The 23303-nt window shown below is 45.0% G+C and overlaps 2 protein-coding genes across 3 annotated transcripts in view; both read left to right on the top strand.

Moving 5' to 3' along the window:
* Positions 1-663: 663 nt before the first annotated feature.
* Lhx1 (LIM homeobox 1) lies at positions 664-5335 on the top strand. Its single transcript, XM_052197456.1, has 5 exons — positions 664-833; positions 2575-2801; positions 2899-3176; positions 4434-4599; positions 4956-5335. Exons 1-5 carry the CDS (start codon positions 664-666, stop codon positions 5333-5335), a joined length of 1221 nt encoding a protein of 406 aa, XP_052053416.1.
* A 6239-nt stretch (positions 5336-11574) lies between these two features.
* Positions 11575-23303, top strand: part of Aatf (apoptosis antagonizing transcription factor) — a 91290-nt gene continuing 79561 nt past the window's right edge. The window contains exons 1-5 of one of the 2 annotated variants that reach the window (XM_052194971.1): positions 11575-11819; positions 12785-12973; positions 13342-13437; positions 14253-14477; positions 14878-15015. In XM_052194971.1, the coding sequence (XP_052050931.1) occupies positions 11729-11819; positions 12785-12973; positions 13342-13437; positions 14253-14477; positions 14878-15015 (739 nt within the window). In that variant the 5' untranslated portion in view covers positions 11575-11728. The remainder of the gene's footprint in view (positions 11820-12784; positions 12974-13341; positions 13438-14252; positions 14478-14877; positions 15016-23303) is intronic. The other variant, XM_052194972.1, reaches the window with a different exon arrangement.

The following is a 23303-nucleotide window of genomic DNA, read 5'->3' on the forward strand; positions in this document are numbered from 1 at the left end:
CGCCCAGAGCGTCCCAACTCGCTGCAAGAAGCCGGCAATGTAGGATCCAAAGCTTTCTACTCCCGTGTTCTTTTCTTTCCGTGGTTTATTTTTAAGGGGAAAACCCGGTGGTGGGCAGTCTGACACGCACACAACCTGCCTTCGTACTCTGACAAAAGCAGATGCACTTTGACTTCTGACAGCTCTACCTCAAGCTGGGGAGAACCCAGCTTTCCCGAATCCTGAGCTCTTGGCGTCTTCCTTTTCGTCTGTTTCCATTTTATTTATTTACGTCCCGCCGCCTCTCGGTGACCTTCACTCCTTCGCGGGCTTTGGGCAGAAGAGCCGCTTTCCCCCCCCCACCCCCTTTTTTTTTCTTTTTTCTTTCTTTCTTTTTTTTTTTTTCTTTTCTTTTGCCCGCTTGAAACTGATTTTGCTTGCTCGGTGAGCTGAGGTGGCGCTGCTCCAGCCCGCTGCCCCGGGACTCCGGGGCTGCCCTTTACCAGACCGGTCTCTCCCCCTTTTAATTTGCCAGTACGGGTTTTTGTTTTTGTTTTGTTTTTGTTTTTCTCGTCCGACCAGAGCGGGTTTCTTCTTTTTGGAGGAGCTGGTTGTCTTCAGAAGTCATCCCCTCGACTCTAGTTGCCCTGTCGCTCCGGGCCTCACCGGACCAAACCAAAGACCATGGTGCACTGTGCGGGCTGCAAAAGGCCCATCCTGGACCGTTTCCTCTTGAACGTGCTGGACAGGGCCTGGCACGTCAAGTGCGTCCAGTGCTGTGAATGTAAATGCAACCTGACCGAGAAATGCTTCTCCCGGGAAGGCAAGCTCTACTGTAAAAACGACTTCTTCCGGTGAGTACTTTCCTCCCGCGCCTTTGCGGCTCCTTCCCCATGGGCCCTCCCTGGCCAGCTTGGGATCAGAGGTCTGTGTGGCCACGGCAGCCAGCCGCGTTAGGAGCTGCCTTTCACTAGGGCAGCCAAGTCTTTCCCCGCTTCTACCTCTTAGGAAGCTAGCTGGTATGAGAGATATATTCCTTTTCTCTTTATCTTTTTATAAACAAATCAGCTGTTGCACTTGGTTCTGGAAAGCGTGGTCGGGGTTTGACTGCCCGCGCCTGGGAAGAAAGGGTCTGAGCCGGCTTCAGCTCAGAAACCCTTCCTAACCGAGGAAGAGGTAGAGCAGCCTCGGGGTTGCAGCTTTCTCTTGTCTTTCCCCGAAGCCAAGCTCTCCAGCAACCAAAGGCCTTTTCTGGTCTTCCCAGATTGCCGATTCTCCAAGTTGAGCTTTGAAGCTCCAGCTTTATCCCAGCCATTGCCTTTTACCAGAAGTAAAAGAGAGATCTTGTCGGAACTACAGAGTCCCTGTGGCCCAGAAAGCCACAATAAAGAGTCCGACCTTGAGGCCAATCCTGTATGCCTAGGGATCTCCCCAAACGTGGATTGGCCTCAAAGCATAGATCTGGGAGAACCGTAAGGTTTGGCTTTGGCCTCAGTCCAATGCCCAGGCTCCTATTCATACCTTTCCAGCCAATGCCTCACCAGGAAGCCCACCTCCTGTCCGATACGCAGCTCGTTAGAACCGGGAAAATTCTCTTCTGTTTACCGCTTTACATGGATTTTAAAAAACTCATTGTTTGTCCCGATCACAACTCAACAGAATGGTTCGAATGTAAACGATATTTCCCACTGATTTGAAATCCCACATTTTACTCCGCTGTTTTGGTCCTGGTTTCTGAGGCTATCTCAAATCTGGGAAAGAGTTTGAAGCTACTCGGCCTCCTTTTGCCCAAAGGCCCTGGAAGCGCAGTCCTCAGGGGGCGATTTAGGACGCGCGCCTCTTGTGTTTGCAAAGGAGCAAAAATCGGTACAATCTGCTGCTGAGGAAAGGCTGAGTTTTGGAGCTTCTGCAGACTGCGCGGGTTTTTACTCTGGAAGGCCTGAGAGCCTAAACCACACCGGCTTGGGGTGGGGGTGGGGTCGGTGGCCGTGGGGGCCCTCGAGGCCTTGCGAGCGGCAACGCTCAGCAGGGCACCTAAAGCCGGCTCAACCCGGCATCAGCTCCGGCTTGCGCCAATCTGCCAAGCTTTTGCGCAAGAGCGTGGCAAGAGCCCAACTACAGCCACCAAGGCTCGCGGAGTCAGGGTTTGTTTACTCACCGCGAGATCGGACTTTGCCAACTCCTCGCCTGAGCGCAGGTCCTTTTGTGGCGAGAGAAAGGCAAACCTAGCGGAATAGAGCGGGCATTTATTTCTAAGGAGCTCTTAACTTGGAATTAACTTCTTTGAAGACAACCGGGAAATGGGCGCTCTGTTTCCCTTCTGCTCTGGTAGCCACTTTGAAGCCTTTTCTTGCGACGCCTTTTTTCCTGGGGGCAATGTCTAGGCTATGAGGTCAGAGGTAGTGGGCAGCTTGGGCCTTAACTCTAACCGAATGTATTTCCTCCTTTCTCCCTGATGTCCGGCATCCTCCCCCGTTTCCTCACTTGCTTAATAAATTCTTATATTTATTCTCTCCCCCACCCCAACTTCTTCCCTGGCTATCTTTATTTCATCCTGGCTCCTACTTCTTTCTAACCCTCACCCACCCTACGCAGATGTTTCGGTACCAAATGCGCGGGTTGTGCGCAGGGCATCTCTCCAAGCGATCTGGTTCGCAGAGCGCGAAGCAAAGTGTTTCACCTCAACTGCTTCACCTGCATGATGTGTAACAAGCAGCTTTCCACCGGCGAGGAGCTCTACATCATCGACGAGAACAAGTTCGTGTGTAAAGAGGATTACCTGAGTAACAGCAGTGTCGCCAAAGAGAACAGCCTCCACTCGGGTGAGGCCAGGATTCCCAACTGGCTAGTGGGCGGGTATCGGGGAGGGGAGGAAAGCCCGCCAAGACCCTTACTCACCAACCCTTTCCCTCTCCCCAGCCACCACAGGCAGTGACCCTAGTTTATCTCCGGATTCCCAAGATCCATCGCAGGATGATGCCAAGGACTCTGAAAGTGCCAACGTATCGGATAAGGAAGGTGGTAGCAATGAGAATGATGACCAGAACCTTGGTGCCAAGCGCAGGGGACCCCGGACCACAATCAAAGCCAAGCAACTGGAGACGTTGAAGGCAGCCTTTGCAGCTACACCCAAGCCCACGCGCCACATCCGTGAGCAATTGGCCCAGGAGACTGGCCTCAACATGCGTGTTATCCAGGTCAGAACCCTGGTTTGTCACTCTGTCTCTCAAAGACTTGAATGGTCCCCAAGGGATCCTAGGCTGATCCTGGGGGGAGCCCAGAGTTCTTAAGGTTGGGGGAGAAGTAACTGGGGCTAGGAAAAGACTGGAAGGGGCTAGGAAAAGGGAAATGTGAGAAAAAGCCCACAGAGCTGGTAGTGGCTTAAAGGGTAGGGACCAGCTTGGGAGCCCAGGATAAAGCAGGAGGAAGGGACGAGGTCCAACACTACACTGGCAACAGCTAGCACCCGTCTTTCTGTACACGTCCTGTCCTTTAGGAGCTGGTTGTGGGCTCCAGAGTGACCCGGTTCTGGTTTCTGCATAACAAGCTCTCTTCTAATTTCTCAACCCCAAATTTGTTAGTTTTGTGCCACAGTTAGAAAAGTCTCAGAGCGGACTTGCTCTCCCCAGGTAGATAGGGCACCATGGGTTGAAGGAGAGATGGTTTCCAGCTCCCACAGATGCTGTCTGGAGTAGGACAAGGTTAAGCCATCTGCAGGTAGCTGGGCCTCTACACTGGAAAGAGGCCAGATAGAGTGTGGCTCAGACACTAGGAGTCTGGTCTTACCCGTACTATGTGTCTAATCAGAGGGCCTGGAGGCCACGTGTTGGTGTGGGTGAATATGCCTGTGAAGCTGACTGTGCCTGTCCTAGTGCTGGAAAGGGGCAGTCTCTGGGAGGCTGTGTGAACTGGTGCTCATGAATGTGGGGTTGTGTGTCTGTCACTATTGGTGAGAGGCTGTGGCTAAGTACATTTGGCACTTGGAGACTGTGTGTGGGTATGAAAAGCGGATTGTGGGTTTTGGTGTCACTACCCTTGGGAAACAAGCAGCAGGAGGCTTTATGAGTCTCTGTCACTATCATGATATGGGGTAGGGGCTACAAGAGACCCTGAAATGGCAGCCGAGTATGTGACACTATCTTGAAACGTTTCAATATCTATGATTCCTTAGATAATGCAATGCGGAAAATGTGACTGTTGGTAATAGTGGAACTGCAAAGTCAGACAAGGCAGTAGTCTGCTCAAATGCCATTCTTGGGAATCCTGCACATCCTTAGCCTGGTCCTACTCAGAGACCAACACACACCCGCGCATGTTCACACGCGCGCGCGCGCGCGCGCACACACACACACACACACACACAAACGCCCCCTCCCCTCCAGCCAGCTGGGCCCCGTTATACACCGCTGCCCAGTGGAGTTTCCGCGGTCTGACTTTGTGCCTGTGTGCTTCAGGTCTGGTTCCAGAATCGACGCTCCAAGGAGCGGAGGATGAAGCAGCTAAGCGCGCTGGGCGCGCGGCGCCACGCCTTTTTCCGCAGTCCTCGCCGGATGCGGCCGCTGGTGGACCGCCTGGAGCCCGGCGAACTCATCCCCAACGGCCCCTTCTCCTTTTACGGAGGTGAGTGTGGCTGAGTGACAAGGGGGTGTCCGGGGACTGTGCGGGCTTCGCTGGATCCGGGTGGCAGTGCGGGAGGTATCACCTCTAGCTATCTCTGAGGTGTAAGGGCGAAGGCTGGATAGCAAGTCAAAGGATGCGACCGAAGTCCCAACCCCCTTGAGAAGAGGGCCCCCGAGTAGGGAGCAGCTCCGAATCTTGTGCCAAGTCTCCATTCTGTTCCGGAGCCTCACAAACAGCCAGTATGCCGAGCCGCCGAGCAATGCTCGCTTGAAAGCCTGCCTTTCTAATTTGTGGGTGTTACTAGACCCGGGATTGCGCCTGATAGTATTGCCTTCGTTCTCCTTACTGGTCCGCAGATTACCAGAGTGAGTACTACGGTCCCGGAGGAAACTATGACTTTTTCCCACAAGGACCGCCATCCTCGCAGGCCCAGACACCAGTGGACCTACCCTTTGTGCCATCATCTGGGCCTTCGGGAACGCCCCTTGGAGGTCTGGACCACCCGCTGCCTGGTCACCACCCTTCCAGCGAGGCGCAGCGATTCACTGACATCCTGGCACATCCCCCAGGGGACTCGCCTAGTCCTGAGCCCAGCTTGCCTGGGCCTCTCCACTCCATGTCAGCGGAAGTCTTCGGTCCCAGTCCACCTTTCTCATCTCTGTCAGTCAATGGTGGAGCCAGCTACGGGAACCACTTGTCACACCCTCCTGAAATGAACGAGGCAGCCGTGTGGTAGCGGGGTCTCGCTTGAGCCACGGGAGCTCGCGGTTGTACAGAGACGAGCTTTTATTTCAGAAAAATATGAGATAAAAACGAACAAACAAACAAAAAACAAAAAACCAAGCCTCCTGCTCCACTTCCTTCATCTTCGAGGACTATTCTGTGTGAGGAGACTGGATGGCAAAAGGGATCCAAAATAGGACCCAAATCGGCCTCAAAGTAGAGCTGGTATATTCATCCACACACTGGCTGGCAACGCGCAGAACTGGGGCTACGGAAGGGGAATTCTGAGCTCTCCCCATCTTCGCGACCTGGATCCATGGACAGACTCCACTGGCGGTTCCTCTGACTAATGGAAAGGCGTCTTGGATAGCTGAAGACTTGTCTCACTCAGTCCTGGGCTCCCCAGGAGCCTGGGGAGGGAGACCTTTCTAGAGGCGCTCTGCCAGATATGGAAGGAAAAGATGTCAGGGGCGCTCCAGGCCAGAGGGTTCTAGTTCTAGTTCTGGGAGATTCCCTTCTTAGTGTTGTCTCAGAGTTCAGCGAGGACAACATACTCTTAATAGCTTCAGAAACACCGACCTGCTGTGCATCAGGTGGGACTATATATATATATATATATATTTTGTCTATCCGGGTTTTTGATTTTTGTTTTCTCCAAAATTGCAAAATTCTAAATGTAAAGCCCTCAGTATCAACTCTTCTACCTTCACCTCTCTCTCTCTCTCTCTCTCTCTCTCTCTCTCTCTCTCTCTCTCTCTCTCTCCCTACAGACACACACACACACACACACACACACACACACACACATATTCTCTCCACAGGATGGTCTCCAGCCAGACCTCTCAGTAAAATGACTTGAACATCACCTCTACAAAAAAAAGTATTCTACCTTCACATGAAAGTTTAAAAAAAAAAAAAAGACTATCGAACTAAAAACAGTCAACTGTTTACGTATAATGTTAAATTCAGGAGTTCAGTGTTTTACTAATATATATCCTGTTTTGAAACCTCTTGTTCAAAAACAAAATGTTTTGAGCAATCAACCAAAATTGTTCCTTTTCTTTTCCTGTAGATGTTCTGACAGATTTGCAGGGCTTGCAGCTCACTGTGCTAGTATGTAAAAAGGTGTTGTTTACACGAGGCAAAGGAAAAACATGATATTCAGACAGTTGCCAAATAGAATAAATTATAGCACAAATACTGTAAAGGTGCCTGGCACCAGCAACCTGAGAAAGTGTTTAAAAAAAGTGTTACAAGGTTAAAAAAAAAAAATCTTTGCTAACTTTTAGTCCTGTTAAACATTCATGAAATTGTTAATATGACTTATATAGACCCACACAGGTTTTATTTTTGTGTCTTTAAAATAAAAATCCAAAATATTTAAATTTTATGGTCAAATATGCAGTCAACAGCTGCTACTTTTTTCTTTATATATTAAATTTCTCATATGTCTTTTATTGTTCTAATAAACCTAAGCTTGTGTGACCTCCAGTGCATATTAGACCATTCACTGTATGAAAGAAAACATGTTGAATAAATTTGTGAGTTTTTAATAAAAATAGAAAACCTGATGTTTAGATAACTGGTGTGGTATTCCATGTTTTCAGTGAGTGGAAGGAAGTCCCAATAGAGTGTTGAATGGATCCTCAGAAGCCAGTAGCAAGGGAGGCCAGATGGAAGTGACTCATTTTCACCTTGACTCTGGTTGAAGTTCTTTCCCGAAGCCAGCCAAGCATTCTTTGGCTTCCTGCTGTTATTAAATACAGATTTGCATTCTCTGGGTTTAACTGATATAGTTGAAGAGATATTTGCTGATAAGTTAATATAGAATTGAAAATATGATTCAAATCCATGGTATGGGTCTGTGGTTAGGGGAGAGAACCCCCCCCCCCCCCACACACACACACACATCCTGTCTCCTCTCTGCACTTGCAAAGCCAGGCTTATGAATGTCAGATACTTGTAAATATAGTTAGACCTAGTCTTTTACAGTTTCAATTCATTTTCCATAGATAATCCTGCTTTCTAATTTGGTGGGTTGAAAGATAACCGAAAATGAATATAAAATATAACTAGAAATGAGATCCTTTAATCCTTTTCACAGAACTGATATAAAATTATTATTTTATAGTATCTGCCACATTTGAAGTTCCTCAGAAGGAAAACTATTTTGTCTGGCACAAGATGCATATTGAGTTTCTGCAGAAGATGAACAAAAATGACCAATAGAGAAATCAAATTGCAACTGAGAGTTGCCAATAGAAAGGGCCTGAGAATAGTTAACTCCCACCCAAAGTTTCATTAGAAATGGAAGACATGTGAATGTTTTCTTCTGTGAAAATAATGTGTGGGTGTTTTGAGTGTTTTAATATCAGGGTTCCAGGGTTTCTTTACTATAGCAGCTAGAGTTCAGTCTGGATTCTTCTTCTTCTTCTTCTTCTTCTTCTTCTTCTTCTTCTTCTTCTTCTTCTTCTTCTTAGTCAAGCATTTTACATTAAGTTGTATGCAATTTCTAGCACTATTTGCTTATTTTGTTAAAACACAGCCAAGTTTACCGTCCCTGTAGAGAAGGCTTTAGAGTAAACTGTATTTCATTGCCCTCCTAGGATGGCTTATCTAACTAACAACAACCAGGGAGGAATCTGGCCCTGTTCTTTCAGAAACAAAAATTTATGAAATACAAAGGAGACTTTGGAAACTCCTAGCCTAGCTGTGGCATACAGCACATTATCTTGATATGCAATAACAGACTCTGTGTTTTTTCTTTTAGCATTTATATACATTAAATCAGAGATCACATTCACTACAGCCACCATCCTGGAACCCTCCCCCTTAAAGGCAGTCATTTAGCTGAACCTATGCTCATTGGGAAGTGGCATTTTCCTATCAAGGGTGCTGAATTATTTAGCATCTTTATTGTGTTATCAGAGTATTTGATAAGAAACGCTTTAAGAGTTGGGCAGGCGGCGTAGATTCGTAGATTCAATTTTAACTCTGAGCTGGCGGCGCGATCTTTTCCCTCTGCGGGTCATTGTGAGACCCAGCGAATACCAGGACAAGTGGTACCAGATCAGCGGGGATCAGCAGGGGATCAGCAGGGGCTGGGTCGCAGTCACCTCTGCTGCACACCTCTGGCCCGGAGCTGCCAGGAGAGACTGACAGGAAGAAGGGAAGTGTCTTTTGGTCCTCTGTCGCCCCCTCCTATCCGAGAGGAATATTCCCCACCGCGGAATTTGGCAAGCACTTTTCTTGCCCCAGGCTATCTTAAAGCCTCCACTTCTGTGCCTCCAGACACTTGTAGTCAGGGTTCCGGGTCTAAGCTGAGGGTCTCGAAGCTCACCGACTCACCTTATCCCCCTAACAGCTTGTTTTGATGCAAGGCCACGCAAGAAGGCAGGCAAATTAGTGCAGACCCAGGACAGGTCCTTTCAGGGATCCAGCCTGAGATTGATACTGTTTAGAAAGACAGACAGGTCAAAACCTGGTTTCTCTAAACTTGTGAAACCAGCTGTTTCCGGCCATCGGACGGAGGTGTCTAATTTAGTCACCCTCTGCCCATCCATGGCTATCCCGCCACTTTGCAGTACAGGCAGCAGACAGAGGGAGGTGAACCCAAACCCCTGTCTTGTCTGCCGGGCAGACTGCTTCACCTTTTTCTTCCTCTCGGCTCAGCCCACCTGCTCAACATCCTAGAACACTTAAAGGCTAAAACTTCTTAAGGAAGCTCAACTGCCCTTTACTGGCCCCTCCCACAACCCACCCTCCAAGTCCAGAGGCTGGCCACCTGGAGTCCTTCACCCGCCTTTCAGGGAATAAGAAAGTCGCTGGAGAAGGGGCTCCAAGGCTTTTGAGTGGTTTCTCCCTCGCTCCCGTGTTAACTTCCTTTAATTGCATCTTAAGTTCTACCATTCTTTCTTATTCACTCCCCTCCAGGAAGAAGATTTCCCTGGGTAGGAAAGCCAAGGAAGCAATTTGGGGGGGGCCTAGGGTATACATGTGTCAAGAGTAAAGCGCTATTGACTACTTAAAAAAACAAAAAAACAAAACAAAAACCAAAAAAACAATGGAGCTGGCGGTGGTGGCACACGCCTGAAATCCCAGCACCTAGGAGGCAGAGGCAGGCGGATTTCTGAGTTCGAGGCCAGCCTGGTCTATAGAGTTCCAGGACTGGCAGCCAGGGCTACACAGAGAAATCCTGTCTCAAAAAACCAAAACCAAAACAACAAAACAAAAAACAAAAAGGGTCCCAAGTCAGGAGCAGGCAGGACAGGGGAGGGGAGCTTGGGAGGCAGTCTATGGCACCGCACCTTACAGTGTCTGCTCTGCTTTGCCTCAAGTGAGCCAACAGTGTCCTGTACACACTACAGCTTCAAGGTGCTCTCTACCCTGCTTCCTTTTCTCTTTCCCCTTTCTCCTCACCTTTGAGGGAAGGCTTCTAAGAATGCCTAGCACCTGAAATAACAAAGGAGGAGGATCTGGGGGGAATAGAACTTACTAAATGTGCGGTAGGAGACCATTTTTTGTTCTCTATGCCCAAGACAACTGCACACTGAAGAGAACCGAGGAGCACAGTTTTGCTATGGAGGCTTGAATAGAGACCGGACTGCAATCACAGAGTACCTTAAAAAGCAAGCTCTCTAAACTGTTCTCAGCCACACACAGTGATTTTCTTCGCCCGAGTCTTTGCCTAGCCTGACATTCTTTGCTCTCCATGTCTGAAAGACATTACCCTAAAACAGTCTCTTTTTTCTCCTCTTTTGTACTTTTGGTCATCTTCACTCAAGGTCCAGTTAGGACAGGAACATGGAACAAGCCACACTAAAGTAAATTATTGCCTGAATTTGAGGGTCTCTGGATTGTCTTCCAGTGGGTTCTACTGGTGTGCTACCGGCTATCTACATTGCTGGCTTTGGGATCTAGTTGGCCTGGAGTATACTTAAGAAATGGTACAGCTTGGGAATTTAGAACTGGAAGAGTTCCGGCTTAGCATACAAAACACTCTGGGTTCAGCCCCTAGCTCTGAATAAACAAGGTGTAGTGGCAGGCACATGCTTCTAATCCCAGTGGAGGCAGGAGGATCAAGGAATTCATGGTCATCTTCAACTACATAGCGTGTTGGAGGCTAGAGATTGTTTCAACATACAAACAGGCATGGACACAATGTCTATTATTCAAGAGGTTTTTTTTTTTTTTTTTTTTTTTTTTTTTTTTTTTTTTTAACTGAATTCTTCTGAAGCAGCTTTCCTGTTTACAGTAGATTCTAGGTCTCCATGGAGGAAGACCTCCAACAGATCAGTATAGACAGATCACTTTACACTCAGATTTGCCATTCCTCGTTGTAGTTCACCTTTCCTGCCCTTCTAGGCTGGTCACTGTGTAGAGTCTAACTTACACATCTTATATTTCATCTAGCAGTGCCTGCCACATAGTGGGCAGTCAAGGGACGTTCCAAGAAGGAAAACGAATGCAAAGTGGTTGCATAGTTTCATGTGCCTGGGTGCAATTAAATGTATCTCATCAAGGTCTTTGTATTTTGAGTCTAACCATCTAATACTAGAACTGAGTGAAGGGTTTCTCTTCTCCATTGTTCACTAGTTTCGGGGCTCTGACTGAATCACTCCATCTTTGAACAGAAAAGCTGTTAATATCAGTGTGTAGTAGAGTAATTCTACGCGCCCCACCCCGCCCCCTTTTGCTTGCACAGGCAAGAGGGTACAAGAAGCTACAAAAACAATCTTGATTTGTGGTACCACCATCGCGATTCCTAATTATTTCCACCAGTAAAGATCGCACCTCGCCACACACGGACACACGCAGGCTTCTCAGATCCTGGCCGTATAGATGAAAGCTGTATGCCTGGCCCCAGGCTCCTCTGCACTGAGAAAAGCCTTGTTTTGAGTCCCGGGTCTGTGCTTGCTCGAGTGTGTACCTGAGGTTTGAGAGGCTTATCCTTTACTCCTTTCACAAATCAGCTATCCACCATGAGCTACAGCTACTTTACACTTAATTCCTAAACCAACCTCGCACAAAGCTTGAGGCGTTATTTCGTGCTTAGGGGACCCTGGCAGCTCGTAGTACAATCAACCTTTCTCGCTAGACGCGGTCACGTGCTCTTGCGCGCTCCCGTGCCGCGTCCGGGACTCTGGCGCACGCGCGTTAGGCTGCTTAACCTACGGTTTCGGGCGCTTGCGTCTCCAGCCTGGCAGCCCAGTGGTGACGCGAGGCCCCGCCTCTCCGGCGCGCGCGCGCGCGCGCGCCTCCCGGAAGTTGTCTACAGGGATTCTGAGGCGAGGTCTCCGCCTGTAGTTGCCAGATAGAGTCGGGCTGTAGCACCACAGCCGGGAGCGTCGGGCGGGGGCTCGTGCAGCAGTTTCACGAGCGCTGCGCCGACAGTGACCTGGTGACCATGGCGGAGCCTCAGCCCTTGGCTCTGCAGCTGGAACAGTTGTTGAATCCGAGACCGCGTGAGGCTGATCCTGAGGCCGACCCGGAGGAGGGTGAGGCCTGACTGGGGCTAACCACGTGCAGAGCTGTGGGCCCGACTTAAAGTGGGCCCTAGTGGGCCGCTGGTGCTTGAACCTGCTCTCCTTCCCTTTGCGCTGAGGAAAATTGTCTCTTGGGAGGCTTGTCCCCTGGAGGGGTGGAGGGTGACGCGAGCTGTAAAAAAAGCCTTCTAGACTTTGCGGGTGGGCGGGACACGAGGACTCTGGCGGGGAGATGCCGTAGGGAGCCACTGGCAGCCGGCTGGCGCTTGTTTAGGATGTCCTCCGGTATTCCCTTCGAAGGGAGAAAGAAGTCTGATGAGTTTTAGGTTTTTGTGTGTTTGGAACTGACTGCTTCTAAAATCTTAATTCGAGAGTGAAAAAGATTACCAGATGCTGTTTAACCATGTTTATTTAGGTCTTAACTCATTTGTCCACATTCTGATGACAGACTGATCCTCCATAAACCTGTTCTGAGACTGGCTGGGTCAGGGAGGTGTGAGGAAGACAGCTGGAGGGGTGTCATGAGTGTCTATAGCACTCAATGACGGTGGTCACATATTGAGGAAGAATTAAGGACCCTGGGAATGTAGCCAATATATTTGATGCACTGGATTTAATCTTCAGAACCTCTGAAAAAGAAAAAGAATAGAAGACACCATGGGAAACGAAGGAAGACTCAGACTGGATTTATAGCATCCAAGGCATAAAAACATGTCTCTTAGTAGAGGTAGGGAGTTAGCTCTCTGTTTAGAAACAGAAAGCAATATGGCAGCAGTCTCCCTAGGAACCAGAAGTAAACTCCCTATTCCTGTAAGTTAGTGGAGATGTTACAGAGGACACTTAATGAATGGAGGGTTGGGGATGTAGCCCAGTAGTAAGAGTCCTCACCTAGCCCAGGAAGGTGGGGTGTGGGCTTAAGTGGGTTCCTATTCAAGTTTTTTCTAACCTAAGATTCTGTTCTCCTCCCTCCCCAACAGCCACTAGAGCCAAAGTGATTGACAGGTTTGATGAAGGGGAAGAGGAGGAAGGTGATCTGGCAGTGAGTAGCTTTAGAAAATTGGCACCAGTCTCCCTCTTGGACACCGACAAAAGATATTCTGGCAAGACAACTTCTAGGAAGGCGTGGAAAGCAGACCACTGGGAGCAGACTCTGCCAAGTTCATCTGGTGAGTAGACATTTCCACCCCAAACTCTTCTCTTGGCCTAGTTTTGTATGGTTAAGCTGTTTTGTTTCTGGATTCTTTCCGGAAGTCTGTGTGTCTCTACTCACTTTAGGAGTGACCATTGAATTGGTACAAGGAAGGGCCTTAGAGGTCAGCATTTTACTTTAAAAAGAATCCTAAAGCCCAGTTAGGCTTTTTATCTCGTCTTGTTTGACTTTGTTTCCTGTTAGCATTTTAGAGATAGTAGTAAGTTTGTTCAATAGAGCACGATGACATGCTTGTTCTCTAATATAGGCTCCCACAGATTAATTGAGATGTGGCCTGGTAATTTTCTCTAGGTAACTCCTTTCCCCTTTTCCCTCATGATTTAGATAACGAAATATCTGATGAAGGAGGATCTGAAGATGGGGACTCGGAGGGCCTGGGCCTGGAGGAGATCTCAGAAGATGTTGAGGAAGACTTAGAAGGTGAGGATGAGGATAGTTCTTTTATCTTAGAACTAGGAGAGACTGAAGCAGGGGAATCAGGAGTTCAAGGACAGCCTGAGCTACATAGTAAGTTCCGTACCAGCACGTACTACACCAAAGACCCTGTCTTAAAAGAACAAACAACAAGTTAAGGTTAACATTTAGAGGGGGAAAATGAGCAATGGGTAATGGGTATTGACAGGACTATGTGGTAAAGTTTACATGCACGTGTTGCTTTTTATATTTAGATTCTTTTTGTTTTTCAGGTCTTGTATTGATTTCCTGTGTATTAGTTTCTCATGAAACTGGCCTTTTGTCATTGTAAATGATAACATAATGCTTCCATCTTTCCTGAGAAAGAATTACCTTATAGTTTTAAGCAGTAGTACATTTCTCAAGGTGGAAGAGGTCTCTAGATATGGATATTGAGAGGATGCCATTTATTTTAGGGAGGTCAGTGGAGTTATGTTGAGAATCCATTGCTACTCCAAGGACCTGTCTGTCATTCAGGTTATGATATGTATGATTCAGCCCTTGACAGAGTTTAGGAACTTATCAGGCTTTGTCTACAGGCTTTGTATACAGTTGTGTTTCAGGCTACCAGGACTCATGTTTTGTTTGTCTTTGTTTTCCCTTAGCATTTCTAGAGATGATACAAACATAGTAACTTTGTTCAGTAGAACAGAGCACACTAACTGCTTGTTCTTTCATATTAGCTCCCACAGAAATGAAATGAATTAATTGAAATGAAAGATGTGGCCTGGTAGTTTTCTCTAGGTAACTCCCTACCCCCCTTTTTCTCCCTCATGATTTAGATAACGAAATATCTGATGAAGAAGGATCTGAGGATGGGGACTCAGAGGGCCTGGGCCTGGGCCTGGAGGAGATCTCAGAAGATGCTGAGGAAGACTTAGAAGGTGAGGATGAGGAAGACAGAGAAGAAGACAGGAACAGTGAAGATGACGGTGTGGTGACGGCCTTCTCCAGTGTCAAAGTTTCTGAGGAAGTGGAAAAAGGCAGAGCCGTGAAGAATCAGATAGGTGCGCTTTTCGCTGCCTGCTCGCTTTTCAGCATTTCTGCGTTAGTCTGCTCTTTAGTTGTGGTTTTTCCGATTCTCCAGGGTCCTTCCAGTTAGTCTAGACTGGCCTCGCTTAACCAGAGGCCTGCATCCTGGTACCTGTGTAACTGCTCAGCAGGTTCTGCGCTAGTCCTTATGGGATTACAGGCGTGCGCCACCACCGCCCGGCTGAGTTTCCTCTTTCATAGCAAGTATTTCCATCTAAGAGAATTTACTTTGTAGAATGAAGAATGTTTGTATGGCATGAAAGTCACAAAGTATGCTGCTTAGAAATTGGTGTTCTTGTCCTTCTCCAGTGCCCAGCCCAGAAAGACTACCTGATCCTGACATTGGGTTCTCTTTTACATTTTTCTTTTCCTCAGCATTGTGGGACCAGCTCCTAGAAGGAAGGATCAAATTACAAAAAGCTCTCTTGACTACCAATCAGTTGCCTCAACCAGATGTTTTCCCTGTCTTCAAGGACAAAGGTGGCCCAGAATTTGCCAGTGCTCTGAAAAACAGTAAGAATACTCATATCATTTTGGGGTATACTGGATTGGATGTAAAAAAAAAAAAAAGTTTTGATTTTAGTGATACTACAATATAGAATATTGGTTTCATTTCTTTGATTACATTTGATCTTATCCAAAACACTGAATAATCAACTATTCTTAAAATAGCAATATAATTATCAGTGAGGACAATTTTGAATTGGATCAGATTCTTGAGTCTGTTTTATGATATCAATCGCCATCCTTCCCTTGACTTTTTGATTTAATTCTTAAAGGTTTTTGTTTGTTTGTTTGTTTGTTTGTTTGTTTTTTGGATTTGTTTTTTTTTTTCAAGACAGGGTTTCTCTGTATAGCCCTGGCTGTCCTGGAACTCACTCTGTAGACCAAACTGGCCTCGAACTCAGAAATCTGCCTGCCTCTGCCTCCTAGAGTGCTGGGATTACAGGCGTGCACCACCACCGCCCGGCTAATTCTTAAAGTTTTTATTCTTTTTTTTTTTCCCTATGTAGTTTTGGCAGTCGGAATTCAGTCTGTAGACCAGGCTGGCCTTGAACTCAGATATTTTCCTGCCTCCTTGACTGGAGTGCTAGGATTAAAGGTGTACGCCACCGCTCTGGATAAGTTACTTCTTAAATTGTTAGGGAAAACTATTGGAAAAGCCTACTGATATGGAACCAGAGGGAGCAAGAGATTGAGAAATTAAACTCAGTCCTTATGGTGGTTTGACCGTGTGTTTAAAGGATGCATTCCTCTGTTGGGGGGGGGGGGGCTTTAAATGGTGTATTGCTCTTTCCTTTGGGTAACAAAGGGGAGAGAGACTGACTGTAGGGGAAGAACTATTTTGGAAGAGAATTACTAAGCTATACAATTCGAGAGAGAGAAAAAATCACACAGGTTATGTGTTGCTTAATTCCTTTACTTTACAGATGAGAAAACCAGAGACAGTGGCTCACTCATGATTATTAACAAAAGATATAAAGCTCCAGCTTTTCTTCCCTTAAACCAGGAGTGCCCTCACACCATGCTGTCTCCTGGGTGTCCAGTGGCACCAGGGTCCTCTAACTTGTATGCTGAGATGTTGATGTTTGTTTTTTCAAACTTAAATGCTGGATAATTGCCTGCAGTCCTTGTTATTTTGGAGGCTAAGGCAGGAGTATCCTTTTAGCCTAGGATTTAAGAGCTTGCTGAGCAACCCAAACAAAAAACAAATTAAAAAAAAATTTATGAACCCCAAAATGTAACCCTTTATAGTAGGGAGTTAGATTTAGAACAGCATTGAGGACATCTGGCTTGGTATTGTCTTTAAGAAGAGTCACTTGAAAACAATTCAGGATGCATATGTGCAACTTTGAGGACAAAAATTTCTTCCTTCCTTCTTTCTTTTCTTTCTTTCTTTCTTTCTTTCTTTCTTTCTTTCTTTCTTTCTTTCTTTCTTTCTTTCTTTCTTTCTTTCTTTCTTTCTTTCTTTCTTTCTTTCTTTCATATATGCAAGTACAGTGTCTCTCTCTTCAGAGAGACACACCAGACATACCAAAAGAGGGTACCAGGTCCCATTACAGATGGTTGTGAGCTTCCATGTGGTTGCTGGGATTTGAACTCAGGACCTATGGAAGAGCAGCCAGTGTTCTTAACCGCTGAACCATCTCTCCAGCCCTTTTTTCTTTCTTTTTTATTTTTTAAAGACATGGTCTTACTATGTAGACCGGCTGGTCTCACAGAGATTTACCGTGCCAGGATTAAAAGGCATGGGCCACCACACCTGGCTTAGCATTTCTTTTGTAGGAGAATATGTGGTTAGAATGACTTTCTGTGGACAGTTTTTAGTTTTTTGGTCTGTCATGCTTATACTTGAAGTTTGTTTTCTGTGAAATCTAGACAGGTTTTTCAGGATCAGAGTGTGTATTGAGTTCTGTAAAAAAAGAAAAGGAACTACCTGATCTCCTCTCCTGGCTCCTCTTTTTCCTCCCTAAATACATGATCTATTTTCTTAGGTTTCTGGAGTACTGCTTTGCTATATTTAGTGCCCCAGTATCCTCTTTTCTGAGATGCCTTTGGATGAAACCTAAACTGCTCTAGAGAAAATTTTTTAAACATTTTATAGTATGATCTTTTCCATTTTGTTACTCAGTCTTACCTGAATTTTTATAAACATTCATTAAAATACAGATTTTTTTTTTCTGGGTTAGCATCACATACTTAAGTTCTTTAGTCACTTGCATGTTACTTTAATTCTGCTTTGTAACACTTCTGGACTTTTTTTTTTTTTTTTTTGGTTTGTTTGGATTTGGTTGTTTTTTTTTTTTGAGACAGGGTTTCTCTGTATAGCTCTGGCTGTCCTGGAACTCACTCTGTAGACCAGGCTGGCCTCGAACTCAGAAATCCACCTGCCTCTGACTCCCAAGTGCTGGGATTACAGGCGTGCACTACCACTGCCTGGCCACTTCTGGACTTTCTATCTTTGCACTTAACCAGTTACTTGTCCTGGTGAACATTAGTCACCCTAAGGTCTGATAGTCTGACATGTGTAGGTTGTGGTAGAAGAGGGGAAAGGATGGAGTGTTGTTTGGTATTACATTCCAGGAGGATGGGGGGGGGGATCTAATAACCAGAATTTCTGTGCAACCGAAGGTAGCTGTTTTTTGTTTGCTTCCATCTTCTTATGACAGTGTGGCTTAATATATAATGTACACCACTGTCGTGGATGATTTTCAAAACAATTTCTTGGGTATATTGTTCTGAGTAACTAGTTTATATAGTTCTATTATAACTACTATGAAACAAGCTGAATTTATACCAGTTGAGTCTAATTTACTTTGCTTTTGATTTAGTAGGTTTTTGTTTGGTTTTGTTTTGTTCTTTTGTGAGACAAAGTCTTCTGTCTGACTCACATGCTGTGTAAATCAAACTTCAAACTTAGATGTACCTGTCCTTGTCTGAAGAGTTGGGATTAAAGGCGTGCTTAGTCAGAACAGTTACAGTTAGGTCGCCCAGGTTTGTTTGTTCAGTTTTAGACAGGTCTCCTGTTCCTTAACTTTGCTCTGGACTAGCTGTGTGGTGGAAGATAACCTTGCACTCCTGTTCCTTAACTTTGCTCTGGACTAGCTGTGTGGTGGAAGATAACCTTGCACTCCTAATTCTCTTCTTCCACCAGCATTAAATAATGCTTGATTATTTACCTTTTTATTTATTTATTTTTGAGACAGTGTCTCATGAATTCATGCTGTCCTCTAATTTGCTGTGTAGTTAAGGATAGCCTTGGTCTTCTGATCTTCCTACCTCTATCTCGTGTGCTGGGGGTACAGACGTGTGCTACCATGTCTAGAGTGCAAGTACCCTAATACCCTGCCTGGTTAGACACTATCTCAGCAGTTGATTAGCTCTATGGTCTTGGGCAGGTCACTTCACAGTAAGGTAGGACTAATATGTTTGTGAGGATTAAAGGACATAATCAGTGTAAAAGCATTATAGTTGCACAGGGACTACCATACACCCCACTGTAAGAATTATATACTAGGGTTACTTTTCCTGTTGAAAGGCATTTGACAATGTATTTTTACAATCTTTTTACTAGTATTTAGAATCCCCATGTAGTTTAATCTAAGTATTGTCTAGTGTTATAGTCTACTGTAATACTTGTAAAATTTTCTTCTTATGCTGGGCAGTGGTGGCGCACGCTTTAATACCATCACTTGGGAGGCAGAGGAAAGCAGATTTCTGAGTTTGACGCCAGCTTGGTCTACAGAGATAGCCAGGGCTATACAGAGAAACCCTGTCTTGAAAACCCCCCTCCCAAAAAACAAAAAAAAAACCCACTTTCCTCTTATGCTGCTATAGAAAGGTAAGTTGATAGTGATTTCCTTATTGTCCTGCAGAAGCATTTAGCAAAGTATTTTCCTTTTTAATATTTGTGATTTTGTGCACGTGTGCACACACATGCACATACATGTAAGAGAGAAAAAAAAACATGCAAGCTGGAGCAAACAAGCACAATTACATTAGACATCCCATATATGGAAGTCAGAGAACTTTGTGGGGTTTCTTGTCTCCTTCTACTTTTATGTAGGTTCTGAGAATAGATTTCAGCTTATTAGACTTGCAATGCAAGTACTTTTACCTGCTGAGCCATCTCACTGGTCCAACCTTGAAGTATGTTTTTGGGGCTTTGGTGACCCCCAAATACACTGTTCACATTCTCCTACCTGTCTGATCTCTTCACAAGTTCTTTAAATGTATATATGATTTTTAAGTTTTCAAAGAGATTTATTTACTATGTATGCAGCATTCTGCCTGCATGTATGCCTGCAGGCCAGAAGAGGGCAACAGGTCTCCATATGGTTGTGAGCCATCATGTGGTGGCTGGGAATTGAACTCAGGACCTCTTAACCTCTGAGCTATCTCTCCATCCCTGGTTTTTAATTTTTAAAATTATGAGTATGTGTATGCATTTATGCACATGAGTACAGGTATCTCTGGAGACCAGAAGAGGGCATCATATCCTCTGGCTGGAGTTACAGGCAGTTGTGAAACATCTGACTTGGGTACTGGGAACTGAATTCCAGTTCTATAGGAGTGGTAAGCACTGTTTTATTTACCTTTGATATATTTCTCCAGTTCTTTAAGTTCTCTCTGCCACTGCAGTGTAAACTGCAGTAAATACAGGATTCTGTTCTTAGGTTGTGTGTACTCAGTGTATTTTCCTTGTACTATAGTTTACTCTCGGTCTTCCTGATAGCTTTTAAAATATACTTAATAGCTATACTTTTAGCACTGTAGACCCCTAGAACCAAGTCTTTGTGTCTTCAGCACTTCAAAATCTACTTTTCAGAATTGTAACATATATTTCCTTGCTTTTCCTAGTACTTGCACTTAGTTTCCAGGCCTCTTGCTGTTGTGTGTTGGCAATTGCATCTCTTGAGCTGTCAAGTGACTTCCTAGTAGCTGTGTAAGATTAAGCTGTAGAATAACTGTAACAAAATTAAGGGATATTCTTTACACAAGCTACTTCCCCAAAGATATTAGCTTTCCCCCTTTGACTTGCATTTAACCAGTCTTAAAACATCAGGAATTAGGCCTTTTATGTTGATGACAGTGTTGTGTAAGGAAGAAGGCAAGTTATTTAAGAAAATGCCAAATAAATTATATGTACTATGTTATGTACACAGACTATATTAAAGTAGGAAGGAGAGCACAGTAAGCCCCCATTTAATATCACTAGCTTAAACAGTTAACTCATGCTACTCTTCCTCCCCCACCCCCCCCAAGACAGGGTTTCTCTGTGTAGCCCTGGCTGATCTGGAACTCACTCTGTAGACCAGGATGGCCTCAAACTCAGAAATCCGCCTGCCTCTGCCTCCCAAGTGCTGGGATTAAAGGTGTGCGCCACCACTGCCCAGCCAACTCGTGCTACTCTTACTGCATCTTTCTTTATATTGGTAACTTCTCCTTTCTGGACCATTGTTAAGTAAATAATGTATGCTTTCTCATGTTTTCAGCGTTTCAGCATGTATTGCTAAAAAATAAGGTATTATTTTTTTAAAGATTTATTCTTTTTATCTGTGTTTGCCTGCATGTGTTTACATGCATCTTATACATGCTTGGTGCCATTGGAGGCAAGAGAAGGACATTAGATTTCCTGGAACTGGATTTATGTATGGTTGTGAACCACTGTGTGGGTGCTGGGAGTCAAACCTAGGTCCTCTGCAAGAGCAACATGTGCTCTTTACTGAACTGCTTCTCCAACCCTAAAAATGTTATTACTAGCTAGATGTGGCTCTTCCTTTTAATCCTAATGGATTTCTGAGTTCCAGGTCAGCCTGGTCTACAAGAGCAAGTTCCAGGATAGTCAGGCCTAATTAGTGAGACCCTGTCTCAGAAAAAAAAAATCTTGTAGTCATTGCTCCACATAAAAATATTAGCAAGTTAGTTAATAGTGCTAGGAAACGAACCCAGGGCATTGTACATGCTAGCAAGTTCTCTGCCACTGAGCAATACCTTGGCTGGGCAGTTAGAATGGCTGATGTGGACAGATGGGAGAATTGAATGCTTTTCTGTAACAGGCACTCTGCTGTCTTCCCAGAGTTTGCTGTACAGCTTTAAATGAAGTGATAATAGGAAAGCTAAACTTTAACCATAGGAAGTTGACCTTTTAGTTAAATGCATGTTATTAATGTGTTTAATGAGATGCATTACAAACTGCAGTGAGCACCATGTTTCATTACAGGTCTAAAATGCAATATCATTAAAGACCTTTAATAGAAACAATGGTTGACATTTTGATATTTCCCATAAGCAAAACACCCAGGAATACAGTATAATGTACATAAATGTAGAGAAAGTTCTAATTTTCTTACTTAAGAGTTTAAAAACAAATTCTGTTAGTAATGTGTGTTTTCCTTGCTCCCTTCATTTTCCTGTTTCTGATTTATATTCACCTCATTGTTCCGTGGCCCTTTTCTCAAGATCCGCAATAATTTTGACTTGATTAGATTTATTATTGTTTTATTTTGTATTTGAGACAGGGTCTTACTTTGTAGCCCTGGCTGTCCTGCAACTTGCTGTATAGACCAGTCTGGCCTTGAACTAAAAAAAGAGCCCTGCCTCTGCCTCCTGGGTGTTAAAGGCGTGAATACCACATCCTGCTGAATAGAGTAGCAGGTTTGTTTTTTTTTAATTTAAATCTTTTTTAAATTTAATTTTTATTAGATAGATTTATTTTATGTCTATGAGTATGCAGGTGCACCCTTGTGTACCCATAGAGGTCAGAAGAGGATGTTGGATCTCTTAGAACTAGAGTTACAATGGTTGTGAGCCATGCTATATGAGTGCTAGAAACTGAACCCTGGTCCTCTGAAAGAGAAACAAGTGTTCTTATGGGTGAACCATTGCACCAGCCTCAGACTAGCACACTTAATACTAATTTGACCTCGGCACTTAGAGACCGACATTTTCTTGGGGCTGGGCAGATGGCTCAGCAGGTGCTTGTTTGCCAACTTGCTTTGCAGCCTGAGGTCAGTCCCCGGACCTGATAGGGTGGAGAGAACTGATTCCCTCAAGTTGCCCTCTGACTTTTATCTATATGCTGTAGCATACATGTACCACCTCAATAATAAATGTTAACAATTTTTAATTAAAAAATGAAGTTTTCAAATTTGAATTAATCATGGAAAGTAACTCACTAGGTAGAACAGACTGAAACTCAAAGATCTGCCTACCTCTGCCTCCGATAAAAGGCAATGTACCATCACCTCCTCACTTGCTTGTTTGCCTGCCTGCCTTCTTCCTTCCTTCCTTCCTTCCTTCCTTCCTTCCTTCCTTCCTTCCCCCTCTCTCTCTTTCCCTCCCTCCTTTTCTTTTTTTCCCTTTTTTCCTTTTCTTTTTTTCTTCTTTTTTCCTTTTGGTATTTTTGAGACAGGATTTCTCTATATATCCCTGGCTGTTCTGAAACTTGCCCTGCATACCAGATCCCATCTTATGGGCGATGGGCAGGTAACTGTGTAGATGGCCTCATCAAACACTTTTGAGGCTTTGTTTTATAAGAGTGGAACGTTCCAGATATTTTACAGCACCTGTCTTCTCCATAGCTGGTTAGGTTAGGTTGACTCAGGTTTTGCCTCAGTTTCTTGTCTTTCTTACCCTAAGATCAAGCTTTATTCCTAGTAAAAGAGGTATTGCAAGAATGGTGTTGGCATTTGAATATCACTTTACGTAGACATTTTCTTTCTTTTCTTCGGAGACAGATTTTGACTGTATTGGACCTTGTTCTGTAGACCAGGCTGGCCTATATAATTCAGAGATCCACCTGCCACTGCCTCCGAGTGCTGGGATTGAAGGCCTGTGCCATCATGCCTTGGTCCACAATAACAGATTTTAAATTTGTAATGAGTAGGCTGGGGTTTTTAGCATTCAAAATCATCCCTTCTTTTCCCTTCCCCTACTGTCCTCAGGGTTTTACATGGCCAGGCTGTCATCAAACTCTGTTTATAGCTGACAGTAACCTTGAACTCTTGGTTCTCTTGCTTCTCCTTCCCAAGTGCTGGGATAAGTATGTGCTACCAAGATTTGCTCAAGATTATGCATGTGATTTGACCTTTCTTAAATAGCTAAATCCTGAGCCCCTGAAAGTTTATATTGCTTGTTTTTGTTTGGGCATGTGACCTTATCACATGCATAAGGTGACCTTATCATCACAAAGAAAAGGGCATAAAATCTTGAGCAAATCTTGGTAGCACATACCTATCATCCCAGCGCTTGGGAAGGAGAAGCAAGAGAGCCAAGAGTTCAAAGTTACTGTCAGCTAT

Source organism: Apodemus sylvaticus, chromosome 10 (assembly GCF_947179515.1).
Source record: "Apodemus sylvaticus chromosome 10, mApoSyl1.1, whole genome shotgun sequence".
Taxonomy (NCBI): domain Eukaryota; kingdom Metazoa; phylum Chordata; class Mammalia; order Rodentia; family Muridae; genus Apodemus; species Apodemus sylvaticus.

What these genes read in the sequence shown, in the direction of transcription:
- Lhx1 (XM_052197456.1), top strand. Translation starts at nt 664, where the DNA reads ATGGTGCACTGTGCGGGCTGCAAAAGGCCCATCCTGGACCGTTTCCTC. An exon ending in TGTAAAAACGACTTCTTCCG is followed by an intron (nt 834 to 2,574) that starts GTGAGTACTTTC and finishes CACCCTACGCAG; the next exon opens with ATGTTTCGGTACCAAATGCG. An exon ending in AGAGAACAGCCTCCACTCGG is followed by an intron (nt 2,802 to 2,898) that starts GTGAGGCCAGGA and finishes CCCTCTCCCCAG; the next exon opens with CCACCACAGGCAGTGACCCT.